Source organism: Notolepis coatsorum, assembly GCF_963971535.1.
Source record: "Notolepis coatsorum genome assembly, chromosome: 17".
Lineage (NCBI taxonomy): Eukaryota > Metazoa > Chordata > Actinopteri > Aulopiformes > Paralepididae > Notolepis > Notolepis coatsorum.
In genome coordinates this window covers 69,100,261-69,125,084 of record NC_140181.1, presented here as the reverse complement: position 1 = coordinate 69,125,084, position 24,824 = coordinate 69,100,261, and the positions used below count along the sequence as shown (strand labels likewise).

The window sequence follows — 24,824 nt, the reverse complement described above, 5'->3', positions numbered from 1 at the left end:
TTATAATTCCGTGATCGCCGTTAAATGCTTTATGTAGTATGGGTGATATCAGAGCAGTTTGTATGGATAATAATAAACACTCACGCTGAAAATGACGTCAGCCTCCTCTTAGCAAAAAGATCCCAGTTATTTGATGGGGATCGAGTAGATCCATTTCCGGTTTGTATAATACTAATACACGCCCAAATCATGTCGATTATTGAGTTATGGCAGCGATCCATATCCACGTGTGTGGCTAGAGTCCCGCGACGATATGCGAGTGGCCGGACGGATTTAGGAGACGCACCGATATCCAACCGGCCATTTCCGGTTTGGCAACTCGCCGATCATCCACCAGGGGGTAGTATTGAAGCGTTGCAGAGTTGTGCCGGCTCACACAGCATCAGACCAGGCTGCGTGAGGGAAATATGAATACCATGGCGAAAATATGAAATATGATCTCAATAACGTTGTACGCCGTGGATTGGCAGAATTCGCATGAACTTGAAACACGTCGTACAACGTGATTGGCGGGGAAAGTGTTAAGGTAGAAAAAAAAATGCAATTAATTTGTGATTAATCGCGAGTTAACTATGGACAATCATGCGATTAATCGAGTTAAATATTTTAATCGATTGACAGCACTAGTTATTTGACTTCATATTTGGGTTGTTTGTCAGTGGAATGCAAGTGGAACATGAGGTGGTTCCCACCTCACTAAAGCAAGCCAGTCACACCGCTCATAAAAAAACAACCATGAGCCCCACCGTCATAGACTATCGTCTCTCTTCTCTCCGTCCTCTCTAAATCACTTGAATGTGCTGTATCCAACCAACTTACTGATTATCTCTTACAGAATGACCTCCTAGACCTAGACCCTAATCAGTCAGGCTTTTAGGACATCCCCAAAATGAATGGAAGTGAATGAGGAGCCTGACAGGTGGGAGGAATGGTGGTGTTGACAGCGGACGACAGGGACAACAGTGGTCACTAGCTTACTAGTAGATGACTTTAGATAGAGGTAAGACTGCTGAAACTTGACACGCTCTACTAAAGTGAAATATCCTAATAGAAATCTAGAATTGAATCTATCAAACTGCCCACAGTTCCAAAGCACCATAACATGTGTGTATGTACCCTTTTTTTTTTTTTAATACATTTCTTATTTTCAATTTCTTTTTTTCCACAACAAACACAACATTGACAACAACAATAATAACAATAATGACAAGACAACAAAAAAAAAACAGACCCAAAACCAGACAAAAAAACAAATATACCCAGACCCCCCCTAACTATTCCATCACCTAACCCCCCCCCTTTAACTCTATCAACCATGCCCCCCCCCCACCCCCCTTCTAATCCATATCGTTAGCCTCATACGCCAACCGCCCAAGTCACCCTCCAAGATTGTTGGAAAAGAGCCTCAGAAGTCAGTCACAAGTCATATGAGTGAGTTAGGCAGATGGGGATTTTTTAACAAGTGTTCTGACTGGCCGAGGACATAGGCACTAAGCCAGGGCGATGCAGCAGTGTGAGGAGAGTACAGTTAGGCAGTTCAATTTAACAAAAAAAAAGACCTAGGCAATTATCGTATGAGGCCAACGTCATATTGATCCGCCAACCATAAGGGTTGGCTTCACATACTTATCACCTCCCACTGGAGTCATAGGCTCCTAAGGCTATCCCATCCTTTCTCCCCCCTCTATTAACCCCCCATTAGTCCTTAAGTAATGCAGTACATTCCCCAGTACATTCTCTGGTTTGTATGTACCTTGTTGAAATGGGCCCAGGACACCATCATGTTGCTGTAGTCTCCAGAGATGTCAGGCTTGTCAAAGATCTTCTGGGCCAAGAAGTGCTGGTTGTAGTTGTCTAGGCAACGCTGTGTCCCGACCTCTGACATGAACTTACAGTTGAGGGTCCCACACATCTGCTTCCAGGGCACACGCTCTGGCACCACGAATGGTATCCTGTCCTGTTGACATCATGAAGCATGTTACGAGTCTGAAAAGTAAACCTTTTTGAGGTGAACTGCTGAGGTGAGATCATCAAAAGACAATTTTGTGAGAAAAGGATCATTGATAATGAAACTGAAATGAGAAGTTAGAGGATAGGTTAGTAAGAATAAAGAACTGGGGTTACTGGGTAGGGTTGCCATGGTGATGTGGAATACCCCATGACTAATAAACTCCTGACAACCCCAGTGACACTGGATATTGATGACAATTCGTTACAGTATTTTACAAATTAGCTGCATGGTTGCCTCCGCCGTCGGTGTGAGTGAATGTGTGAGTGAATGGGTAAAATGTGAGTAACAAATTGTAAAGCGCTTTGGATAAAAGCACTATATAAAAAAGCAGCCATTTCCCAAGAGTGGACATTGCTGAGAAGGAGTGTGCACTCAGTCAACCTTCCCTAGGTAATTAAACGTTCATAAAGTAATTAGATATGGCCCTTTGCTGTGATTGTCAAGGGATTTGTCTGGCCTTTAGAATTAAATTGTTTATTGTATCTGTATTTTATATTGTTATTGTATCTGTAAAATGCAACTAACATCGATGGATGTCAAGGAGCACCTACGGGAGACTGCAATTCGAAACTGGCCCCTGTAAATGTCCTAACTCAACCCCCTCCAATGTAAATGTCCTAAGTCCTAACCCAATAATACACAAGACCCTCTTCTTGGGACCAAGTAAGGTTTTGTCAATAATCCAATGTACAGTTAGCCCCCCCCACCCCGCCTACCCACCCAACCACCTCCTATGTACGCCCCCCCCCCCACCTACCCAACCCCCCCCCACCCCATCTCATCCAATGTACAGTTTCTTCGTCAAATGTATATACTCTCTTTTTGTATCACAAACAGTACTGTATTTGTAAATCTGGTATGTCATAAATATATAGATGTAGCAGTACTGTCTATCTGTATGTCATGTATGTCATATATGTTATCATGAATTGAAAATGGGGGACCCTGATGTAAACAAGACGAAAGTCTTTCTCTGGTCTGCATCCCCTTAACAATTGTGTGTATTGAGCTGTACTGTATTGTACCCATTCTGCAATCTGTTAATACAATTTTCAATCAATCAATCAATGGATGCCCGCCTCTAGAGAGAGTGCACACAGGTCGACTCACAGGTTCAGAAAAGGCACAGTCCCATATGATGGTGGCCAGAGCGTTGTTGTCTTGACTTCCATGGACGATGACGACCACCGGCAATGAGATAATCTACAAGTAAACACATGTAACAAGGAGTGTCATAGATAATAATAATTAATTATATTTATATAGCGCTTCTCAATGACCCGAAGTCGCTGACAGTAGTTGGGAACAAAGTAAAAACAAAGAAACAAAAACAAAGAAACAAAAACAAACGGAACATGAGACCAAAGTAAAAACAAAGTAAAAAACAAAGAAACAAAAACAAAGAAACAAAAACAAAGAAACAAAAACAAAAGGAACATGAGACCATGGGGGGAACAGGGGAAAGCAGCATGAGATAGCACAAAAAGACGGAGCGGCAGGAGACAGACATCAATCGGGTTGGGGGGGGAGGGGGGGGGGGGTTATGGGGGGGGGGGGGGGGGGGTTGAAGGCAAGGGAGAACAGGTGGGTTTTGAGGCGAGCTTTGAAGGTGGAGAGTGTAGGGGAGTCTCTGATGGACTGAGGGAGGGAGTTCCAGAGTCGGGGTGCGGTGCGAGAGAAGGTCCGATCACCAAAGTTTTTGAGTTTGGATGTCGGGACAGTGATGGAGGCAGTAGAGGAGGACCGGAGGGAACGGGTGGGGCGGTAAGGAAGAAGGAGATCAGTCAGGTAGGGGGGGGGGGGGGGGGGCAGGCTGTGGAGGGCTTTGAAGGTGAGGAGCACATTTACATTTAGTCATTTAGCTAACGCTTTTATCCAAAGCGACTTACAAGTTCTGTACGACAAGTCATCAGGAAGGGCACAACTCTATCAGCTGAGTAACAATGTTCATCAAGTGTTGAGTGCTACAGTGTAGGTTAGTTTATTATGACAAGTGCATGACAGTAAGGTTAGTTAGGGTTAGATATCTTTAAATTTTTTTTTAATTTCAGATAGTGGTTGAAGAAGTGCGTCTTTAGTCGACGGCGAAAGATTGGACGGGTTTCGGCTGTTCTAACTGGGGTGCGTGAATATTAAAGGCAACCAACTTGTGTTCAGCCTTTCGTTCAGCGTTTCTCTGATTGGCCACACGGCCACGTGACCGCGCGGCAGAGAGTTGCGCCGCCCGCGGCAGCGGCCGTCTTCCGTTGTAGAATTGTTTACATCAGGGTGAACGCTGTTGTATTCGCAAATATGAGAGCCAGCAATACGCAGCTCCAGTTAACCTAATTTATACCGTAATGAATCATTAAAAAAATATACCGTTAACTGGAATATGTTGTTTCTTTACACATATGTTGGGATTATGTAATTGGTTTGTCATGACAAAACAATAAAAATCGCTACTTTACATCAGGGTGAACGCTGTTACGCTGCCACCACCCACTTCAATGACAGAGCTCTCATATTTGCGAATGCATAAACTATATCTTAAATTATGGCTATGTCGCGAAGTCATTGATAAGCGACAGCCATATTAGACACATAGCCATAATTTAAGATATAGTTTATGCATTCGCAAAATATGAGAGCTCTGTCATTGAAAGGGCTTCTACAACGGAGCACGGCCGCTGCTGCTGGAGCTGGACCGAGTCAAGCCGGCGGCGGCGCAGGGAAGCCGGGGAGAAACCACCGCATCGCCCCGCTGGCGCTTCAGCAGCCTCCACTGATGTACAGTGACGAGTGAATCTGGTAGTTGGTTTATGACGTTAAAAACGCGAAATAACATATAACGTTACAGGGTACAGTTTCTAGTTAATCAGTCAGGCGTCAGCCTCCACACTGATGTACAGTGACACCCAGAGTTTCTAGTTACAGTAGTGACGCGTGAATCGAGATAGTCCTAACAGTGTTTATTATTAAGAGTCAGATAGTCCTAACAGTGTTTATAGTCCTAACAGTGTTTATTAGTAAGAGTCAGATAGTCCTAACAGTGTTTATTATTAAGAGTCAGATAGTCCTAACAGTGTTTATTATTAAGAGTCCTAACAGTGTTTATTATTAATTAACGTCATAAACCAACTACCAGATTTATTTTGCACCAGGGAACTTGAAGGTTCCTGCCGCGCTCGCAGCAAACAGGGGCGGGCTAGCGGCGTGGGGTCGTGGCCAATCAGAGAAAAGCTGAACACAAGTTGGTTGCCTTTAATATCCACGCAACTGGCGTGGGTAATTCATTCCACCATTGTGGGGCAAGGACTGAGAACAGGCGGCTTCTCCTTGATGACCCTCCCGGAGCTTGGATAGGAGTAGGTCTGAGGCAGCCAGAAGATGCAGAGCGTAGGGGTCTTGAGGGTGTGTAGTTGGAGACCATTGACCGGAGGTAGGCGGGAGAGGTTCCCTTTGCCGCACGGTATGCTAGGTCGAGGGCCTTGAAGCGGATTCGGAGTAATGTTTTAAAGTTTATGCTGTGTTTGATCGGGAGCCAGTGGAGAGAGTGGAGGACAGGAGTGATGTGTTCACGGGACCGGGTGGTAGTGAGGAGGCGGGCGGCTGAGTTTTGGACCATTTGCAGTTTATGGAGGGAGCGGGGGGTGATGCCAGTGAGGAGGGAGTTGCAATAGTCCAGGCGGGAGGAGATTAAGGCATGTATGAGGGATTCAGCAACAGGTGGAGAGAGGCAGTGACGGATTTTAGCAATGTTGCAGAGGTGAAAGTATGATGTTTTTACAATGGAGCGGACGTGGGGGTCAAATGAGAGGGTGGGGTCGAGGAGGACACAAGGTTTCGGACTAGGGGGGAGGGGGTGATGGTGGAGTCATTGATGGTGAGTGTGATGGGTCCGGATCTGGTGAGGGTGGTTTTGGTGCCAATGATGAGAAGTTTCGTTTTGTCACTTTGAGAAAGTTGTGAGTCATCCAGGTTTGGAGTTCGGTAATGCAGGATTCGATGTGACTGAGGGGTGGGCTGTGGGGGGATTGTGTACTGATGTAGATTTGGGTGTCATCAGCGTAGCAGTGGAAGTTGAGGTGGTACTATTTACGGATGATGTGACCAAGGGGGAGAATGTAGCAGATGAAGAGCAGGGGGCCAAGGACTGAGCCTTGGGGGACACCCTGTGTGACTGGGGAGGGGGAAGAGGTGTGGCCGGAGAGGGAGATGAATTGGTGTCTGTCTGTGAGGTAGGAGGAGAACCAGTCAAGTGCTGTGCCCTCAACACCCAGTTGGTTAGATGTGAAGCAGTCTTGCATAAATTGAACTGGTCTTACACAAAGTGCCATGCATGTGTGCCACCACTAGGGGCAGAGTAGCTAATATTGAGTGAGTGAGTGAGTGAGTGAGTGAGTGAGTGAGTGAGTGAGTGAGTGAGTGAGTGAGTGAGATTCCTGGTTATAGAGGTAAATCAAGATATTCACACCATATCACGTGTTGTCATGGAGGAGCCATTACCAAATTCTAAATCAACACAGCAAGTCGTTCTTGTATACTGTATGTCATATCTCTGAGGACCATCAACACCTCGACCCTGGTCAAGAAGGCCCACAAGCGCCTCTTTTTCCTGAGGAAGTTGGCCAAACTCCACCTATGCCCTCCCGTGCTAGCGAACTTTTATCGCTGTACAATTGAGAGCATCCTCACCACCTGCATATCAGTCTGGTACGGCAACTGCACCGTTAAGGACCGGAAATCACTGCAGAGGGTAGTGAAAATAGCCCAACGCATCACCAAGACCCCACTCCCCCCATCTCATCAATCTATAAGAAGCGGTGCTCACGGAGAGCACGGAACATCATCAAAAACGCTTCTCACCCCAACCATGGACTGTTCACCCGCCTGCGGGGTACTCGCTCTGGGGCCCGCTACCGCAGCCTCCCAGGCAGAACCAACAGGACCACGAATAATTTCTTCCCCTCAGCTGTCAGACTTCTGAATCAAAACTCTACTTAGCCCACTGCACCTCACTGTATACCTGTGTATATAGCCATAATTTATGTAGACTTTATTTGAATGATTATTTTAATTATTATTTTGCATTCTCACCATTGCACATTGTGCCATTGCACCTTACTGTACAGTTTTATTTATATGTGTCTTATATTGCAACTGACTGTTGATTGTCACATCCTGGTTAGACGTACACAATCTTGTTGCACTGTCTTGTACTGTGTAATGACAATAAAGTGAATCTAATCTAATCTAATATACATATATTGTTGTAATATATGACAAGATAAATGACCCTAACCCAGCACATAGCGAAGCATTTAATTGCCAGTAACACAAACAATAAAAGTCTCTGTAGCAGAGGCAGAAATACTGTAAATTTAGAGTTAAAAAAGCAAAAAAAAAAAAAAAAACATACATACAGTAAAAACCACACAGTCAAAAAGATATTCTAAGCCGTCAGTCTACAGGAAAGAACGCAGTGATGGCAATTGATGGTGACAGATGGACTATTGATAAGACCTGTATCATGTAGGACGTGTCACAGCCGGTAATGGTGATCTCTGCTGAGAAGAGGATGGCAAACTTCTCCTCCGTCACAGACTCTGACCCCTTCCTGTCTGCTCTCTTGATCCTCCTGATGGACTGATGGAAAGAAAATAATCACAGTAAAACGTAACATTCATGGTAGGACATTGAAGGGTGTTGTTGTTGTATGTTGACTGTATGTTTCTACACATTCATTGGATTATTGATTGATTGATTAATTTGTTTGTTTTTAATGTTGATAGTAGTAGGCATGTAATGGGTCTGATTCCCAACCTGAATGGCGTTTCCCTCCATGAATAACAACTTCATGTAAAAAGTGGGTGTGGCTAAAGAAAGTGCAATTCAGGGACTTTTTATTCCAAGCAATGCATGAGCATTTGTGGAAATTATTTCATTTGATTTGCAGGATAAATCCCTTGAGATGTAGCATCTCAAAGGGGTCCTGCAACATGAAACACAATACAAAGAAACAACAATAAAAAAATATATATATAAAAACTAGTGCTGTCAAACGATTAAAATATTTAACTCGATTAATCGCATGATTGTCCATAGTTAACTCGCGATTAATCTCAAATTAATCGCATTTTTTTTTAATTTTTTTTATACCTTAAACAGATCTTTTTCAAGTTCCAAGTTTTAATACTCTTATCAACATGCGAGTCAACAAATGCTTGCTTTGTGCAGCCATTTAACACAAAAGGATGACCCTCATGCATTGCAAATTTGCATCAAATTCAAAACAGAGTGATGCACAAAATAACTTAAAAGAAAATAATAATTTAAAACAATGAATAAAGTGTGCATGAAATAATAGGGTAAAGAAAACGTTAGGAACTTGTTACATTCACACACACAAGGGCTGATTAATCACACACCCCCCTCTCTCCCTCACACACACACTCTCCCAGCTCTTTTTCTCTTTTGCCCCTTCCTCATCTCTCTCACCCCCCTCTCTCTCTATATCTCACACACACACACACACACACACACACACACACACACACACACACACACACACACACACACACACACACACACACACACACACACACACACACACACACACACACACACACACACACACACACACACACACACACACTTCAGAAACAAACATAGTATCAATGAGAGCATCAATAATACACCTGAGTGAAGTCTAGTAATTTTTTTTTTTTTAAGTTAAAAAAATTAGTGGCATTAATAGAATCGGGAGTTAACGCGATATTAACGCGATATATTTGACAGCCTTAATAAAAACACTTAACATAACATGACATGTTAATGGCTGGCCACAGAGCCTTTGCCTACCGCGCTCCCTACCTGTGGAATAAATTACCTGCTGTTGTCAGGGGCGCCTGCTCTGTAAACGTTTTTAAAGCTTTGCTTAACTCATTGGCTGCCAGCCATTAGACACGTCCCGTTCTAGCACTGCCACGCTTTAAAAGATAGGAGTGCGTCACCTTGTTTGTAGAGTTATAACTATATTCTATATTATAGCTATGGATACAATACTATGGCCCATTTGACATCACCTATCTATCGTTCAATATGTGAAAGAGAATACATTTTTTCATCCATACGTTCCCGTGTTATACCGTGGTGAATATAAGTATAGTTATAGCGTGGTCTGGGGTAATTCCCGAAAGGCTGAGTGATAGCCTTATACGTCAATTCTACTATAAATATTCCCAAATCAAATCTATATCATAGGTATTATGTTTCATCATGAATGCATGAAAGGGGGGGGGGGGGGGGTCGTTTTCTGATGCTTTGATCGTCACCAACGGCATACGTTGTGGAGTAACGTTACACACACACACGTTGCAATCGAGGTGAAGACATGGTTGGATCAACGCAGGATTGATATCATATAGCCCTTACCTTCACTAGGATGTACTCCAAAAAGAATATTCCAATGATCTGATCGCGAGTCCCAGTATTGGTGTCGATCGTGTCACCAACATAATCCACCACACATCATGCATCGGGAGCATTTGACGCTTCTCAATCCGATCGTTATAACTGCTCCATTCGCCCGACAAAGAAAAGTGCGCCCGGTGACATTTGACCGTTTGACCGTTTGACAAGGTTTCAAAGGGTGCTCGATACCGCCGTCTAGCTGGATGCGGCCGGTATTGCACTTTGGCGATCTCAGACTCATTCCCTATGGTAACACCAAGGTCCCTGGATGAATAATGAATACAAATATGGAAAAAAAGGAAAAACTATCAAATAACGTATATATACGTGGTTGGCGTTCAAAGGATGGCGCCCAATAACGTATATAAACGGGGAATGAGGCAAGAGACCCATCTTTTCTCTCTCTCTTTCAGCCTACCCTGATCTCACCTGGTCGGGGATAGACCCTTAGTCTAATCTGGTTAGTTCAGTTAGGATGTCTGTTTATTTGCTCCCATGTCTGCTTATGGGAGATTTTCTAACCCCTGTCCCTGTCTCTCTGAGTGTTAGTGTGTTGACATACAGATTGCAGTGACTGTTCTACCTCATACTGGATATGAGCACCACTGGCGCCATGGATCCGCTTCATGCCATCTTCTGTCCGATGTACAACATATAACCATGCCCGCTCTACTTCAACCTGTTTTGAGTCGTTTTCCTGCCCCCCCTGCCCCCTTCCCTGCGCTGTCCTTGATGTGGCTAACAGCGCCGACTGCAGCGGCTATTCATCCTCAAACCGGTTCTGACTACCACAGGCGTGATGACTCCACCCTACGTCGCCCTCAAGTTGAGTTGACATATGCCTCTTTGTTCTTAGTTCTATTTATTACTTTAATTTTATAATTGTCTTATATACCTTGATTCTATAGCTACTATGTATGCATATAATATATTACAAGTATTTATTGCTTCTATGTCTGCCCATTGTGAACACGGGAGCTCTCTCACCCCTGTCCCCGTCTCCCGGTCTCTCTGGTCGCGCCCCGTGGGGCCTGTCAAGGTGGTGTGATGGTCAAGGTGGTGTGATCCTCCCTGCGCCATCCTTGAAGTGGCTGTCCTTGATGTGGCTAACAGCATCGACAGCAGCGGCTATTCTTCCTCAAACCGGTTCTGACTACCACATGGCGATGGATTCACTCTCCCTCAGGTTTCCTATGCTTTTTTATTTAAATTCTTTTGTCCTTAGTTCTATATATATATATATATTTTTTTTTGTTCTTATGTACCTTAGATACTATCGTTACCTTGTATATATTGTGGCAGATATCATCCCTCATCACATGGTTACGTGGAGGAAAGGAGATACTATTGCCACGGGCAGAGGAGAGTTAATTGAGGAGTTGATTGGGACTGATGGAATACACCTGTGCACCACGTGATCACCCACATCCCACACACACAAGACACACATAGCATAAAGCCCTAGGAGAGACAGAGAAGAGTTGAGTGGAGGTGAGGAAGGAGTAGAGATTGTGGAGAGTGTGAGATATTGTGTTTGTGGCGGCTGGGTGGCGTAGCGGAGATTGCGCTCGTCACCAATGCAAGAGACTCCGGTATCGAATCCCAGTCTCAGCATTGCCTTCGGCTTGGGTCGGCCGTCGTACTGGCTCATGTGGCAGAGTCAGCGGGTGGAAGTCGATGGGTGGGGATTGGACGTTGTGGACAGCGACCCCTACAGGTCGGTTGGGAGACGCCTCCACAGCAGAGACAGGAAGTGGCGAGGGTAGTGTGAGCCTCCCATGCGTTACACCTTGCAAATGAGAGTCCACGCTGGCAGGCGAAAAGATGTGACAGGCTGCCTCCTCGTTGGATGGATGCAAGGCTTCTATCGTCTCTACAACCGACCAGTGGGGGGCATAGTCGAGCAACGTTCAAGACAGAGGAGGGGAGAATTGGATACACGAAATTGGGATGGGAGAAAAAAATTGAAAATAAGGAGAAAAAGTGGATAAAAAATAAGAGATATTGTGTTTGTGAGGTGAGAGGTAGTTTGAAGGAGAGGTGAGAGCGAGTAGGTGTTCGTGGTACTGGACCCTGGACTGGCTGAGGCAACCCCATGTGAAACTGACCCCGGACCGGAGGACAAACCCTGAGTATTGGAACATTCCCTTTTTTGTACTAGAGCCTGAAGCGTGTTTTGACCTTGGACTGTAATTTGACTACTCTTTTGCCTAACGGATGTGCACTTTAATCAATAAACCTCATCTGTTTAATGAAATTGTGTGGACATTTGAAATTGTTTGTTTTATTCCATGTCAAGCCTGAACCCCACAAGGCTTGTCACAATATATATGTGTTTCATTACATGTATATATACATTCATACCAATTATTCGCCTGTTCTATTCTCCATCCATCTATCATCCATTGCAACACTATATTATCACCGACATCCAAGTTGGGGGATCCCCTTTTAACAGCCCATCTGAGGTTTCTCTCATGTGGTGCTTTTTCCCCCCTATTGCTAGGTTTTTAGTGAGTTGTTCCTTATCTTCATTGGGGAAAGTCTGGGTGTGTTGCATATTTGGATTGTATGGTGCTTTTTTGTTTTTGATATTTTGTGATCTTTCTTCTTGACTTGTACAGCCCATGGGGGCTATTCCATGTGATCTCGGGCTATACAAATACATTTGATTTGATTTGATATATAATAATAATAATAATAATAATAATAATAATAATAATAATAATAATAATAATAATAATAATAATAATAATAATAATAATAATAATAATAATAATAATAGATGAATTTAATGCATGCTAAAACAGCTAGTTTTAATATCAAATGGAGTTAGAGATCATAAATCAGGGGTGTCAAACTCATTTTCACAGAGGGCCACATGAGCATTATGGTTGCCCTCAAAGGGCCAAAGACCGTATAAATGTTAATGTAATGTAAAATAAATGTAGCTACTCATTTACATATTGTTAAACATGTTGTTTCTGTATTTATTACTTATTCAAGTTAAACATATTGCATATGCATTTGCATAGATGTAAAAATATATGTTAGCTTATGTTATTTTAACAAATTATTTTAGTTTATCAGAACCCCATATTACTCCAAAAAATCAATGATCAAACCATTCAAGTAAATTACAAAGAAGAAGATCATCAAATACAAGCTATGACATTAAGTTTGTTCAAAACCTTTTTGTCACAGTCAAGAGGGGCAGAACTAACAACTGAGCTGCAAAGAACACGTGGGACAGATGTAGCAGATGTTACAAAAACAAATGGCTGCACACAACCTTGCAGAGGCCATACATCCAACTAATGGAAGATAGTTTAATTAACTTTAATTAACAGATTGCAGAATGGGTACAGTACAGTACAGCTCAATACACACAATTGTTAAGGGGATGCAGACCAGAGAAAGACTTTCAACTTGTTTACATCAGGGTCCACCATTTTCAATTCGTAATGAAATTGCTATTATGTGTCTGCATGAACACACAACTGTAACTGTACTCAAAAATAACAAAATAAGGGTTGTCTCAGTTCACAACTATATTGGTCAAGTTTTGGGTGGGACTTGTTTGCGTCCCTACAGCTTCTTATTCAATTGAGCGAGATGCTCAGTTATGTCACACAGCCAGTTTGCATCTGACAGTTCAGACAATATTTCTTCAACCCTTTGTTACATATTCCGCCTGGATCTTTTTTGTATTTTGGGCTGTAAAATTGTCAAAGAATGTCTGAGGAGTAAGTGCTTTTGGCTTTTTTCCTTTGTTACTTCATCAATACCTCAGATGTTCAACATACATGTATGTGTAATAATGTGTAATAACTAAAGCTGTCAAAGTTAAAGCTTTATTAATGCATTAACCCACAATTATTTTAACGCCGCTATTTTTTAACCCAATATTAATGTTAAAAAAAAAAAAAAAAATTTACCAGAGCTCTTGGGGGGCCACATCAAATGACGTGGCGGGCCACATTTGGCCCGCGGGCCATGAGTTTGATATAAATGATTTGGTCAACTATTCTAATTGGAAGGAGCTGTAAAAATAAATACCCTTTTACCAATTTCAGAGAAAAGTTTGGGACAGAAAAGAGGAGATGGTCAAAGTGTTGAGATAACTACCCCAATTACCTATACCTTTTCTAGGAATTCACATAACGTCTGTCTGGTCTCATCATGTATACTGTGTGTACTAGCTGCCACATTTCTCTTTGGGGCAAAAAATTATCTGACGTTGCATGTTCTTAAGTTATGGCGAAGACTGAAATGCTGTACATACCATATTCTTGAAGGTGGCGCAAGTGCTCTTACTGGCCGTGTTGTGTTCTAAGATGGCAGAATTGTTGATCAGTTCGCCAACATTCTCGCTGCAAGAAGAAAATCACAGTATAATATATACAGTATAATATATACAGTATATGCTGTGTGTGTCAATACTGATTACAACTTGACTTCAGAGTGGTGGAAGAGGAAGTGACAGTGAAACTCAACAAATAGAATGACAGAACGCTATTCTGGTGGAGGTCCTCCATTCACAATTCTGTAGTGATGGAAAAGTATGAAAGCACTGGCTGTCAAGTTTACTTAAGTAAAAAAATGTCCTCTACTACCGACGGATACTCTGAATTATCACATGAGCATACACACAAAAAACAATTTTTTTTTTGTATTTTATTTTTTTATTATTTTTTAAACAAACACATAAACAAACATGACAACACACGATAAGATATACAAGCATTAATTGTCAGAGCACATCCAATGAGATCACATTTTAGTTAATTGTCTTATATAAGATATACCCCTAATACCTGTTATCTAAAAAACCTACACACATATGCTCCAGCTCGAACCCCCCCCTCCCGGACCCCACCTTGAGAAGTACCTCCACTATCCCTCGCACCTAACCAGACACTACCATTATAAGCTAGCTTTTATTCTCTCCACCACTTCTAACCACATTGACATTTTGGATTCATTGAGACCCAGAATTCTTGCTGTAGATATTTCTTGATAAATCACATCGAGATATGTAAGAAACCAAACTTTACGGCACATTTTTTCCGGTTGAAACCAGCGTGATGCGATCAGCTTTTTAGCTACTGTGATACCCGATAAAACCAATCTCTTTAGCTGTGGATTCACTGCAAACTCAAAAACATCATTCAATAGTAATACAGAGGGGTGTACAGGTATATTCCAAGATACGAGTTTTGATAATTGTTGGGTCACATCTTTCCAGAATGCCTTAACTGGTGTGCAGTCCCAATACATGTGCATAAATGTCCCTTCATCCCCATTTGTACATTGGGAGCATTTGGAGTCTTGTTTAAGCCCCATTCGGCACAGTCTTATAGGAGTCAAGTATGTCCTGTGAATATAGTTAAGATTGATTGCGTTCGTCACCAGCCCCGGAGCTGAGCTGGATTTGCCTGTTCGAATCCAGCTCACAGCTCCGGGGTTGTCACCAGCTTGGCTGGCCGTCTGCACTGATACAATTGGCTGTATCAGAGGGTGGGAGAAGCTGGCGGGGTGGGTCCGGGTCGTTGTAAACAGCGACTCCTACAGTTCGGTCGGGGCGCCTGCTAAGCGCGGATTGGACGTGAGGGGGATAGTGTGGTCCTCCCACACGCTACGCCCTCTCAATGAGAATCCGCGCTGCCAGGTGAAAAGAAGCTGTGATTGGCTGGACGTGTGTCGGAGGAAGCACGTGGTAGCCTCCACTCTCCCAGATGATCTGACTGTGGGGGGTAAGTGCGCAGCGACCAGGAAGGGACTGGGAATTGGCATACGACTAAAACATTGGGGATGGGAGAAAATCGGAGGAAAATGGAGGGGGAAAAAGACCAAAAAAAAAAAAAAATATTGATTTGTTGATGATCAGGGTTCCTTGATGTAAGTCGGACATTTGCCCAGGCTCCTTGCCAATCAAAGTCATTTTCCAGGTCTGGTATATCCCTCCTCCAGACAGAGTCTAGTTGGAGGGTTTCATACGAGGATGTTAGTAATTGATGATAAAATTCTGAAACAAAACCTCTCGATGTCTCTCTTTCGTAGAAGAATTTGTGGTATCTGTGGTGTTCAATTGGTCTGTCTAATGGAACACCGTGAGACTTCAAACATAGCTGTAACTGTTTGTAAAAAAGCCATGTGGACTTGTTGAGATTACATTTTTTGCGTATTTCTTTATCACTACAAAAACCCTGTTTGTTAAAAACATCCCCTAATGAGTGTATGCCTTGCTCTTCCCATATAGGGAATCTTATAGGTCGTTTTTCAATTAAGAGTGCATTGTTATTGAATAAGGGAGTATGATTGTGCCATTTATGTGGGTTAGGATTTTTTTTGTGTGATTCACGCCATATCCGGATCGCATGAGTAATTATGGGGCCACATTTTCGTTCACAGTGCTTGATTGGTAGTTTAGTGTATGCTATGTCCTTCAGTCTATGTGGGGCTACTATGTTTTCTTCTAATTTTCTCCAGGATACTAATGCTTGGGGGTCAAACCATGTTGTCAATGGTCTTAATGTGTACGCCTTAAAATATTGGAAAAAATCTGGAAATGCCATATGCCACCATCTGCTTTATTTCTCTGTGCGGTGGATCTTTTTATACGTGGTGGTTTGTTATTCCAAATAAATTTGTATGTGGAGGAGTGTAATCTTTTCCAGTAACCCTCTGGAGGGGGTAACGGTAGCATTGAACTGAAGAAGTTGATTCTAGGTAGTACATCCATCTTAACTATTGATATCCGTGCTTGTACTGTGTTTTTAAGTTTTGCCCATCTATCAAGGTCGTCTTTGATTTTGTTTTGGATTTTTGTGTAATTGTGCTTCACCGTTTGTCTTATGGTGGGGAATATTTCCACTCCCAAGCATCTGAAATGTTTTACCATCGGTATCTCTCCTGGGAGGGTTATATCTTTTTTTGCAGGGGTGTTAAGTGGAAGGAAAGCCGACTTCGGCCAATTTATCTTAAATCCCGATAAATCACCAAAGTCCTCAATCAACTTGAGCAGATGAGGCAATGTGGTGTTGGGGTTTTGCATGAACAATATTACGTTGTCCGCATATAAACAAATTTTTTGTTGTGTGCCCTTGATTACGATTGGTTCTATGGATTGGGATTGTCTTATATATTGTGCTAAAGGCTCTAATGATAGATTGAATAGTCCGGGACTAAGAGGACAACCCTGTCTGGCAGAGCGTGATACCGGAAAGATTTTGGAGATGATTGTGCCTGTTGTAATCATAGCCGATGGGTCTTTGTATAATACTTTAATCATATCAATGAATCCTTTTCCTAACCCCATCCTTTCTAATACTGCCCATAGATACGACCATTCCAGCCTGTCAAAGGCTTTCATAGCATCCAGGGACAGCATCGCCTTAGGTATGTTGTCATCCTTGTCGGCATCTAGTGCGTGCAGTATTCGTCTTATGTTATCAGAGATCAGGCGGCCTCTTATGAAGCCAGTTTGGTCCGGGTGAACTAAAGACGTCATATGCTTTTGTAATCTGATGGCTAATACCTTAGAGTACAGTTTGATATCGGTTCCGAGGAGGCTTAAAGGATAACTACCGCACTCGTTGGGGTCTTTGTCTTTTTTAAGGAGGACTGTTATGAGTGCAATATTGTCATTCTTATGGAAGTTCCCCTCCTTGACTGAGTATAAGATCATATTTAGTAATAAGGGACCAATTATGTCCCAACAAGAAAGGTACATTTCTGATGGGAAACCGTCTCTTCCAGGAGCCTTACCACTTTGCATTGCAGTTATGGCCTTCTTGAGTTCCTCTAGTGTGATCGGTGTTTCTAACTGTTTAGCGTCATCCTCTGAAAGTTTAGGGAGAATAATTTGATTAAGATATGTGTCCATTTTGTTTTGATCGAAGGTCGTTTCTGATTTATATAAGTCGGAGTAGAATTCTTTGAATGTATCGTTTATTTTTACAGGATCTGTTACAAGTACTTGTTGTGCTCTAATGGTAGTTATATCTGCAAATTTTGCATTAATTCTTAATCGCATGGCTAATAGGTGACTAGGTTTGGAACCATGTTACTGCTGTTGTCTTGTGCTGCGTATTTGTATTTCCGATTGTTGTCTGTATACAAAAAACAAATCTATGGTTGAGGAGCCGGGAAAAACAAGCATCTCACGTTTTTCTGAATGTATGTTTAAAAAGGCTGTGACAATAAAATTTAACTGAATCTGAATCCCATGTTTATGTGTTAAGAGGCAAAGCGGGGCTCGCAACTCACTTTTGATGCTCCAAGGTGTTTTTAATTGTGACAGAAAATAGCAGATGCATATGTTTCGACCCTTCCGAAAAACGCTGTATGCATCTGCTATTCTCAAGTCATCAGGATATAGCAGTATTCTCAAGTCATCAGGAAGGGCACAACTCTATCAGCTGAGTAACAATGTTCATCAAAGTGTTGAGTGCTACAGTGTAGGTTCGTATATAAGGACAAGTGCATGACAACAGTAAGGTGACAAAATGGCATCCAATGTAATAAAAAAAGTCAACCAACGAACTCGATTCTTGTACCGGATCTCCTCTCTGGTAAACAAGAATACCCTGAAGACTCTGGCAGGAGCACTCATTCAAGGGTACTACGACTATGTTGCACCTCATGGTACCAAAGCACCTCAAAGGCGCTAAAAACAAAATTACAAACATCTCAAAACAAACTGGTCAGACTACTGCTTGACCTTACTCCTAGAACCCACCTCACCCCTGCCCACTTTGACAACCTAGGATGGCTTAGAGTAGACGACAGAGTACAGCAACTTGCAATGGGCCTGGTCTACAAGATACACTACACGACCAAGGTACCCATGTACATGTCAAAATACTTCCCAAAGGTCAGTGAATACCACGATCACACCTGAGGGAGCTCCACAAATCATGTTAAACCCAGATTCTTCTCAAACAAGGGACTAAACACGTTTAGCAATTATGCCACATCAATGTGGAACGCCCTACCCAAAGCTGTAAAGGAATGTGAATCACTACCCACTTTCAAAACAACTCTCAAAGAACACCTACGGGAGACTGCAATTCGAAACTGGCCCCTGTAAATGTCCTAACCCAACCCCTCCAATATACAGTAAATGACAAGGTATGGTTGTCAATATTCCAATGTACAGTTTTGCTTGTACAGTTGTACAGTGTAACCCACCCACCCCTCCTACCCAACACCCCCCCCCCCCCCCAATGTACAGTCCCCACCCCCCCCCCACCCCACCTACCCAACCTCCTCCAATGTACAGTTTCTACGTCAAATGTATATACTCTCTTTTCTGGACTCTTTTTGTATCACAAACAGTACTGTATTTTCAAATCTGGTATGTCATACAATACATGTATAGATGCAGCAGTACTGTCTATCTGTATGTCGTGTATGTTGTATGTATGTTATGATGAATTGAAAATGGGGGACCCTGATGTAAACAAGACGAAAGTCTTTCTCTGGTCTGCATCCCCTTAACAATTGTATGTATTGAGCTGTACTGTACTGTACCCATTCTGCAATCTGTTAATAAAGTTTTCAATCAATCAATCAATCAATCAAGGTTAGATGTCTTTATTTTTTCATTTCAGATAATGGTTGAAGAAGTGCATTTTTTTTCGATGACGAAAGATTGCACAGGCAAGATTGTGGGCAAGCAGGCAGGCAGGCAGGCAGGCAGGCAGGCAGGCAGGCAGGCAGGCAGGCAGGCAGGCACGGCAGGCAGGCAGGCAGGCAGGCAGGCAGGCAGGCAGGCAGGCAGGCAGGCAGGCAGGCAGGCAGGCAGGCAGGCAGGCAGGCAGGCAGGCAGGCAGGCAGATAGATTCTCCACCACATCTACTGCAGTGTTTCTGTGTGTATGACTCACGTAGCCATGCTGGCCATTTGTCCCAGGCTCCTGGCCTGGTTCTCAGTGATGATCTGGGCCTTGAACATCACCAGCTTCCCTGGGGCCACCTTCTCTCCCAGTAGGTACCGCACAGTGGTGGAGAACCTGGACTGCGTCTTAATGACCTGAGGAGGCTGCTTGTCCACCAGTAGAGAGCTGGAGCATAATGGAGACATGAGTCATGGAAGAGGAAGGAGGGTTCTCTATAGGAGGAAATATTTCCATAAACTGGGAACTTTGGCTGGGCAATTATTCAAATAAAAAATTTTGATTATGAAAACAAGGTAATCGACTTTAAGCCAGGTCAAAGTTGTTCTTTTTAAAGTTAAATATAAAAAAAATGCATGATGTTTCCAAAGTCAATATAGTAATCGTGTTAAATAATTGTGATCGCAATATTGAAAATATTAAAATAATCGTGATCATGATTTTTGCCATAATGGAGCAGCCCTACCGGGAACTTAAGTAGGTCTTTGTGAGTCAGTGACATTGGCAACGCAAATGCATTTTATTGGGTTCAAACACACTTTAATATTTAATCCCCATTCATTGAACAAATACAATATATGGCAAAACATGTCCCGTTCCCTGTTACCTCTGGATCAGAGACCGTAGAAGCAGCTCTAGTTTTTCCTGGAGCCCTGGTATTGGTTCTCCCAGCAGCATCGCTTCCTGTCTCAGCTTACCATTCACCCCCAGCAGTTGCTCACACCTCAAAGAGAAAGAGACAGTAAAATCAATGAGGGCAGAGAGAGAGAGAGAGAGGGAGAGGGAGAGGGAGAGGAATAACACAAAGATCACAGAAAGCAAAATCACACTTCTAATCATATCTGCAAACATGCGCACTGAAAACTGAATGATTTCTAGCCATGCGGCCTGACCAGATGATCAGCAATGATCAATGATTGAACTACATTGATACCGATATATAAACCCCCCCCCCCCCAAAAAAACTGAATAATTTCAGGTAATTAACATTACATATCTCTTGTCGTGGAATTAACACAACATTATGCATACTTTTGACAATAAATTAAATCAGAATTTGTTCTTACTTGCTTGCCTGGGTAAATAAAGGTTAAATAAATGTAAAAAAAAAAAAGAATAAAAAAAAAAATATTTTTTGAAAACAGATACAGATAATTTCCGATATCACATTTTAATGCCAATATCGGCCGATAATATCGGTAGGCCGATAATATCGGACATCCCTAGTTTGAATGCTTCAATGTCTAGATTATTCTTAAATGCTTCACTATTTTTTATTATTCTTATTACTAATCTTTCTTCATATTTTAATTAAATGTGAATGCCTCATTGTGAGTGTTTGTGTGTGTGTGTGTGTATACAGTGGTGTAGTGGTGATTGAAGTGGTGGGTATACTGTGAACCCCCCCCCCCCCCCCCCAATCAGCACCAGAGGTCGCTGTTTACCGTGTGGTAAGAAGGCCACCGCTTTAAAGAATAGGGATACATGGCGGTGTTTGCAGGGCTCAAAGAGTCCACATATCCGAGGACTTGACATGGACCACACACATTGACAGTGTAGTCAAGAAGGCACGGCAATGCCTCTACTTCCTTAGGCGCCTAAGGAAGTTCAAAGTGAGTCAGAAGATCCTTAAGAACAGAGTGGCCCGTTCAGCCGAACACACAATTGGAGGTGGGCTTCCCACTCTCCAAGACATTTACAACAAGCGTTATTTATCCTTTATTTATCCAGGAATGTCCCATTGAGATACAAAATATCTTCTTCCAGGGAGTCCTGACCAACACGGCACACAACAAGTTTCAACATAAAACAGGGCATTAAACAAAAAACATATAATTCAAATATAAATAAAGAAGGTAATTTGTGCAGTGGCAAGGAGCATAATCACATCAACAATAGCATCAGGTAAAACAGTTACATGTTTCGTGAAGAGCTAATCGTAGCATACCTTTAAAAGCATTTACAGTAGGAAGTGCCTCTAGACAAAGTTTTATTTGCAGCGTATTCCATAAAAGGGGAGCATAGTGGGAGAATGCAGCTTTACCAAGCTCTGACTGCATCAAAGGAACATTTAAAAGCATCCCATTTGCTGCTCGTCTGGTATTAAAAAAGCAAGTATAAAAGGACAGAAGTCTGGAGATATATAAGGGCAGTTTACCTAGCAATGACTTAAGGATAAAAATCAACATGTGTGATTGTCTTCTTTGGTACAGAGAGGACCATCCTAAGGACTGATACAGAGTGCAGTGGTGGGTGCGAGAGCCTGCACCCGTTACAAAACGTATGGCAGTATGGTACGCAGAATCCAGCTTTTTAAGCAGGGAGGAAGGAGCATGCATATAGATCACATCGCCATAGTCTAATACAGACAGAAAGGAACTCTGCACAATTCTCTTCCTGGCTTCAGACGGGAAACATTTCTTTAGACGGAAGAAAAAGCCCAGTTTAGGTCTAAGTTTTCTCAGTAGGTTCCCAATATGAACATCAAAGGCCATCTTGTCATCAATCCATATGCCCAGATATTTGTAGGATGTTACTTTGGCATGTCCCTTCCAGTGTCAGAATCGGAGGGACAGCTGTATTAGCTCGAGAGCGAGAGAAGGTCATGTACTTGTACTTGGTCTTTTTTGCATTAAGGACCAGTCTTAGCCTTAGCAAGGAGTGTTGCAGTGTATTAAAAGCATCCTGTAGAAGCTCTATGGCCTGAGTTAAAGAGGAAGCTACTGTGTAAACAACTGTATCATCGGCGTATAAATGAAAACGTGCTGGGTTTATCCCATTTCCTAGTTCATTTATAAAGATGGAGAATAAGACAGGGGCCAAAATAGAACCTTGTGGAACACCTTTGTTTACAGTAAGAGCAGCTGAGGTATAATCTTCTACTGAAACACACTGAGTTATTTCAGATAGATAGTTATTAAACCAGCTCAAAGCCATTTTACCAAGACCTATGCAGCCAAGCCTCTGCAGTAGCAATGCATGATCCACAGAATCAAAAGCTTTAGACAGATCAACAAACAATGCTGCACAGTGTTTTTTCTTGTCTAGTGCTTCAATTATGTCATGGCAAGCACAGAGAGACTCAGAAGGAGCTTCTATCCCCAGGCCATCAGGATGCTCAACGACAATAACACATCCACACGTACACACTCACTTTAAATAAACAACTCACTGCGGCTGGGTGGCGTAGCGGAGATTACGCTTGTCACCAATGCAAGAGGCTGCGGTCTCGACTCCCAGAGTCAGCATTGCCTGCGGCTTGGGCCAGTCGTCATACTATCTCAATTGGCAGAGGTAGCGGGTGGAAAGTCGATGGGTGGGGATTGGACGTTGTGGACAGCGACTCCTACAGGTCGGTTGGGTGACGCCTGTACAGCAGAGTCAGGAAGTATCGGGGGCAGAGTGAGCCTCCCACGCGTTACTCCTCGCCACTGAGAGACCGCGCTGTCTGGTGAAAAGATGCGACAGGCTGCCTCCTCGTGTACCGGAGGGGACACGTGATGCAAGGCTTCTATCCTCACTACAGCCGACCAGTGGGAGGCATAGTCTAGCAACGTTCAAGATATGGGAAAATAAGGATAAAAAGTGGATAAAAAAAGAATAACTCACTGTAGCACCCACTTTACCCACTTTAGACACTTTAACACACTATATTTATTGGTAAAGAGATTTGCACTACAACTCATACCCCATTGCACCTTACCCTAAGTTGTACCTCATCCCATTTCTGTATTGTACTGTATATTGTATTGTAACTCAGTTACTTTTTTTTCCTACTCTGCATTGTATATTGTATATATGTATATTGAACACTTTTGTTTACGTACTTTTGACTTTCTATTTTATACTTACTTATACAAAACAGAAAAAAGCATTGCATATAAAAGTATTCTGTATTTTTTTTACTAATAAAGAAACTTGAAACGGGATTTAAAATAAATTGGCCGAAGTCGGCTTTCCTTCCACTTAACACCCATGCAAAAAAAGATACAACCCTCCCAGGTGAGATACCCATGGTAAAACATTTTAGATGCTTGGGTGTGGAAATATTTCCCACCATAAGACAAACGGTGAAGCACAATTACACAAAAATACAGAACAAAATCAAAGACGACCTGGACAGGTGGGCAAAACTTAAAAACTCAGTACAGGCAAGGGTATCAATAGTTAAGATGGATGTACTACCTAGAATCAACTTCATCAGTTCAATGCTACCGTTACCCCCTCCAGAGGGTTACTGGAAAAGATTACACTCCTCCACATACAAATTTATTTGGAATAACAAACCACCTCGCATAAAAAGATCCACCGCACAGAGAAATAAAGCAGACGGTGGCATGGCAGTTCCAGATTTTTTCCAATATTTTAAGGCATACACATTAAGACCATTGACAATATGGTTTGATCCCCAGGCATTGGTATCCTGGAGAAAATTGGAAGAAAACATAGTAGCCCCACATAGACTGAAGGACATAGCACACACTAAACTACCAATCAAGCACTGTGAGCGGAAATTTGGCCCCATAATTACCCATGCAATCCGGATATGGCGTGAAACACAAAAAAAATATCCTAACCCACAAAAATGGCATAATCACACTCCCTTATTCAATAACAATGCACTCTTAATTGAAAAGCGTCCTATAAGATTCCCTATATGGGAAGAGCAAGGCATACACTCATTAGGGGATATTTTTAATAACCAGGGTTTTTGTAGTTATGGAGAAATATGCACAAAGTTTAACCTCACCGAGTCCACATGGCTTTTTTACATACAGTTACGCCTATGTTTGAGGTCTCACGGTGTTCCATTAGACATACCAGTTGAACACCACAGATACCACAAATTCTTCTATGAAAGAGAAACATCGAGAGGTTTTGTATCAGGTTTTTATTATCAATTACTAACGTCCTCGTATGAAACCCTCCAACTAGACTCTGTCTGGAGGAGGGATATACCAGACCTGGAAAGTGACTTTGATTGGCAAGAAGCATGGGCAAATGTCCGTCTTACATCAAGGAACCCGGACCATCAACAAATCAATCTTAACTATATTCACAGGACATACTTGACTCCTATAAGACTGTTTCAAGTTTCTTTAATAGTTGTCATACAGAAGTACAGAATACTTTTGTACAAAATGCTTCTTACTGTTGCGCTCCAGAGACTGTGCATGACAAGATAAGTATGAAATAAAAACATAGTAAAAATTAGAAGTAAAAAAAGAGGTCACAGTGTTCAGTTTAGACATATGTACAATGTTCGTAGACGTAGTTACCATACAATATACAATACTGTGCAGTGTACTAATATACAATACTATATAGTGCAAGGCATAAATGGACGAGGTGCAGTTTAGGTACAATTCACAGTAGGTGTACGAGTTGTAGTGCAAATCCTTTATCAATAAATATAAAGTGTGAGTGTGTTTGTGTGATCTAAAGTGTGGAGAGTGG

General features: G+C 42.4%; 1 protein-coding gene across 3 annotated transcripts in view; it reads right to left on the bottom strand.

Annotated features, from left to right (window-relative positions):
* stat6 (signal transducer and activator of transcription 6, interleukin-4 induced) overlaps nucleotides 1-24,824 on the bottom strand; it is a 115,954-nt gene that overhangs the window by 10,592 nt on the left and 80,538 nt on the right. For all 3 annotated transcript variants that reach the window (XM_084333164.1, XM_084333162.1, XM_084333163.1), the window contains exons 9-14: nucleotides 19,975-20,091; nucleotides 19,359-19,535; nucleotides 13,752-13,839; nucleotides 7,517-7,639; nucleotides 3,122-3,214; nucleotides 1,754-1,957 (exon numbers count right to left, since the gene is read on the bottom strand). In XM_084333164.1, the coding sequence (XP_084189290.1) occupies nucleotides 1,754-1,957; nucleotides 3,122-3,214; nucleotides 7,517-7,639; nucleotides 13,752-13,839; nucleotides 19,359-19,535; nucleotides 19,975-20,091 (802 nt within the window). The remainder of the gene's footprint in view (nucleotides 1-1,753; nucleotides 1,958-3,121; nucleotides 3,215-7,516; nucleotides 7,640-13,751; nucleotides 13,840-19,358; nucleotides 19,536-19,974; nucleotides 20,092-24,824) is intronic.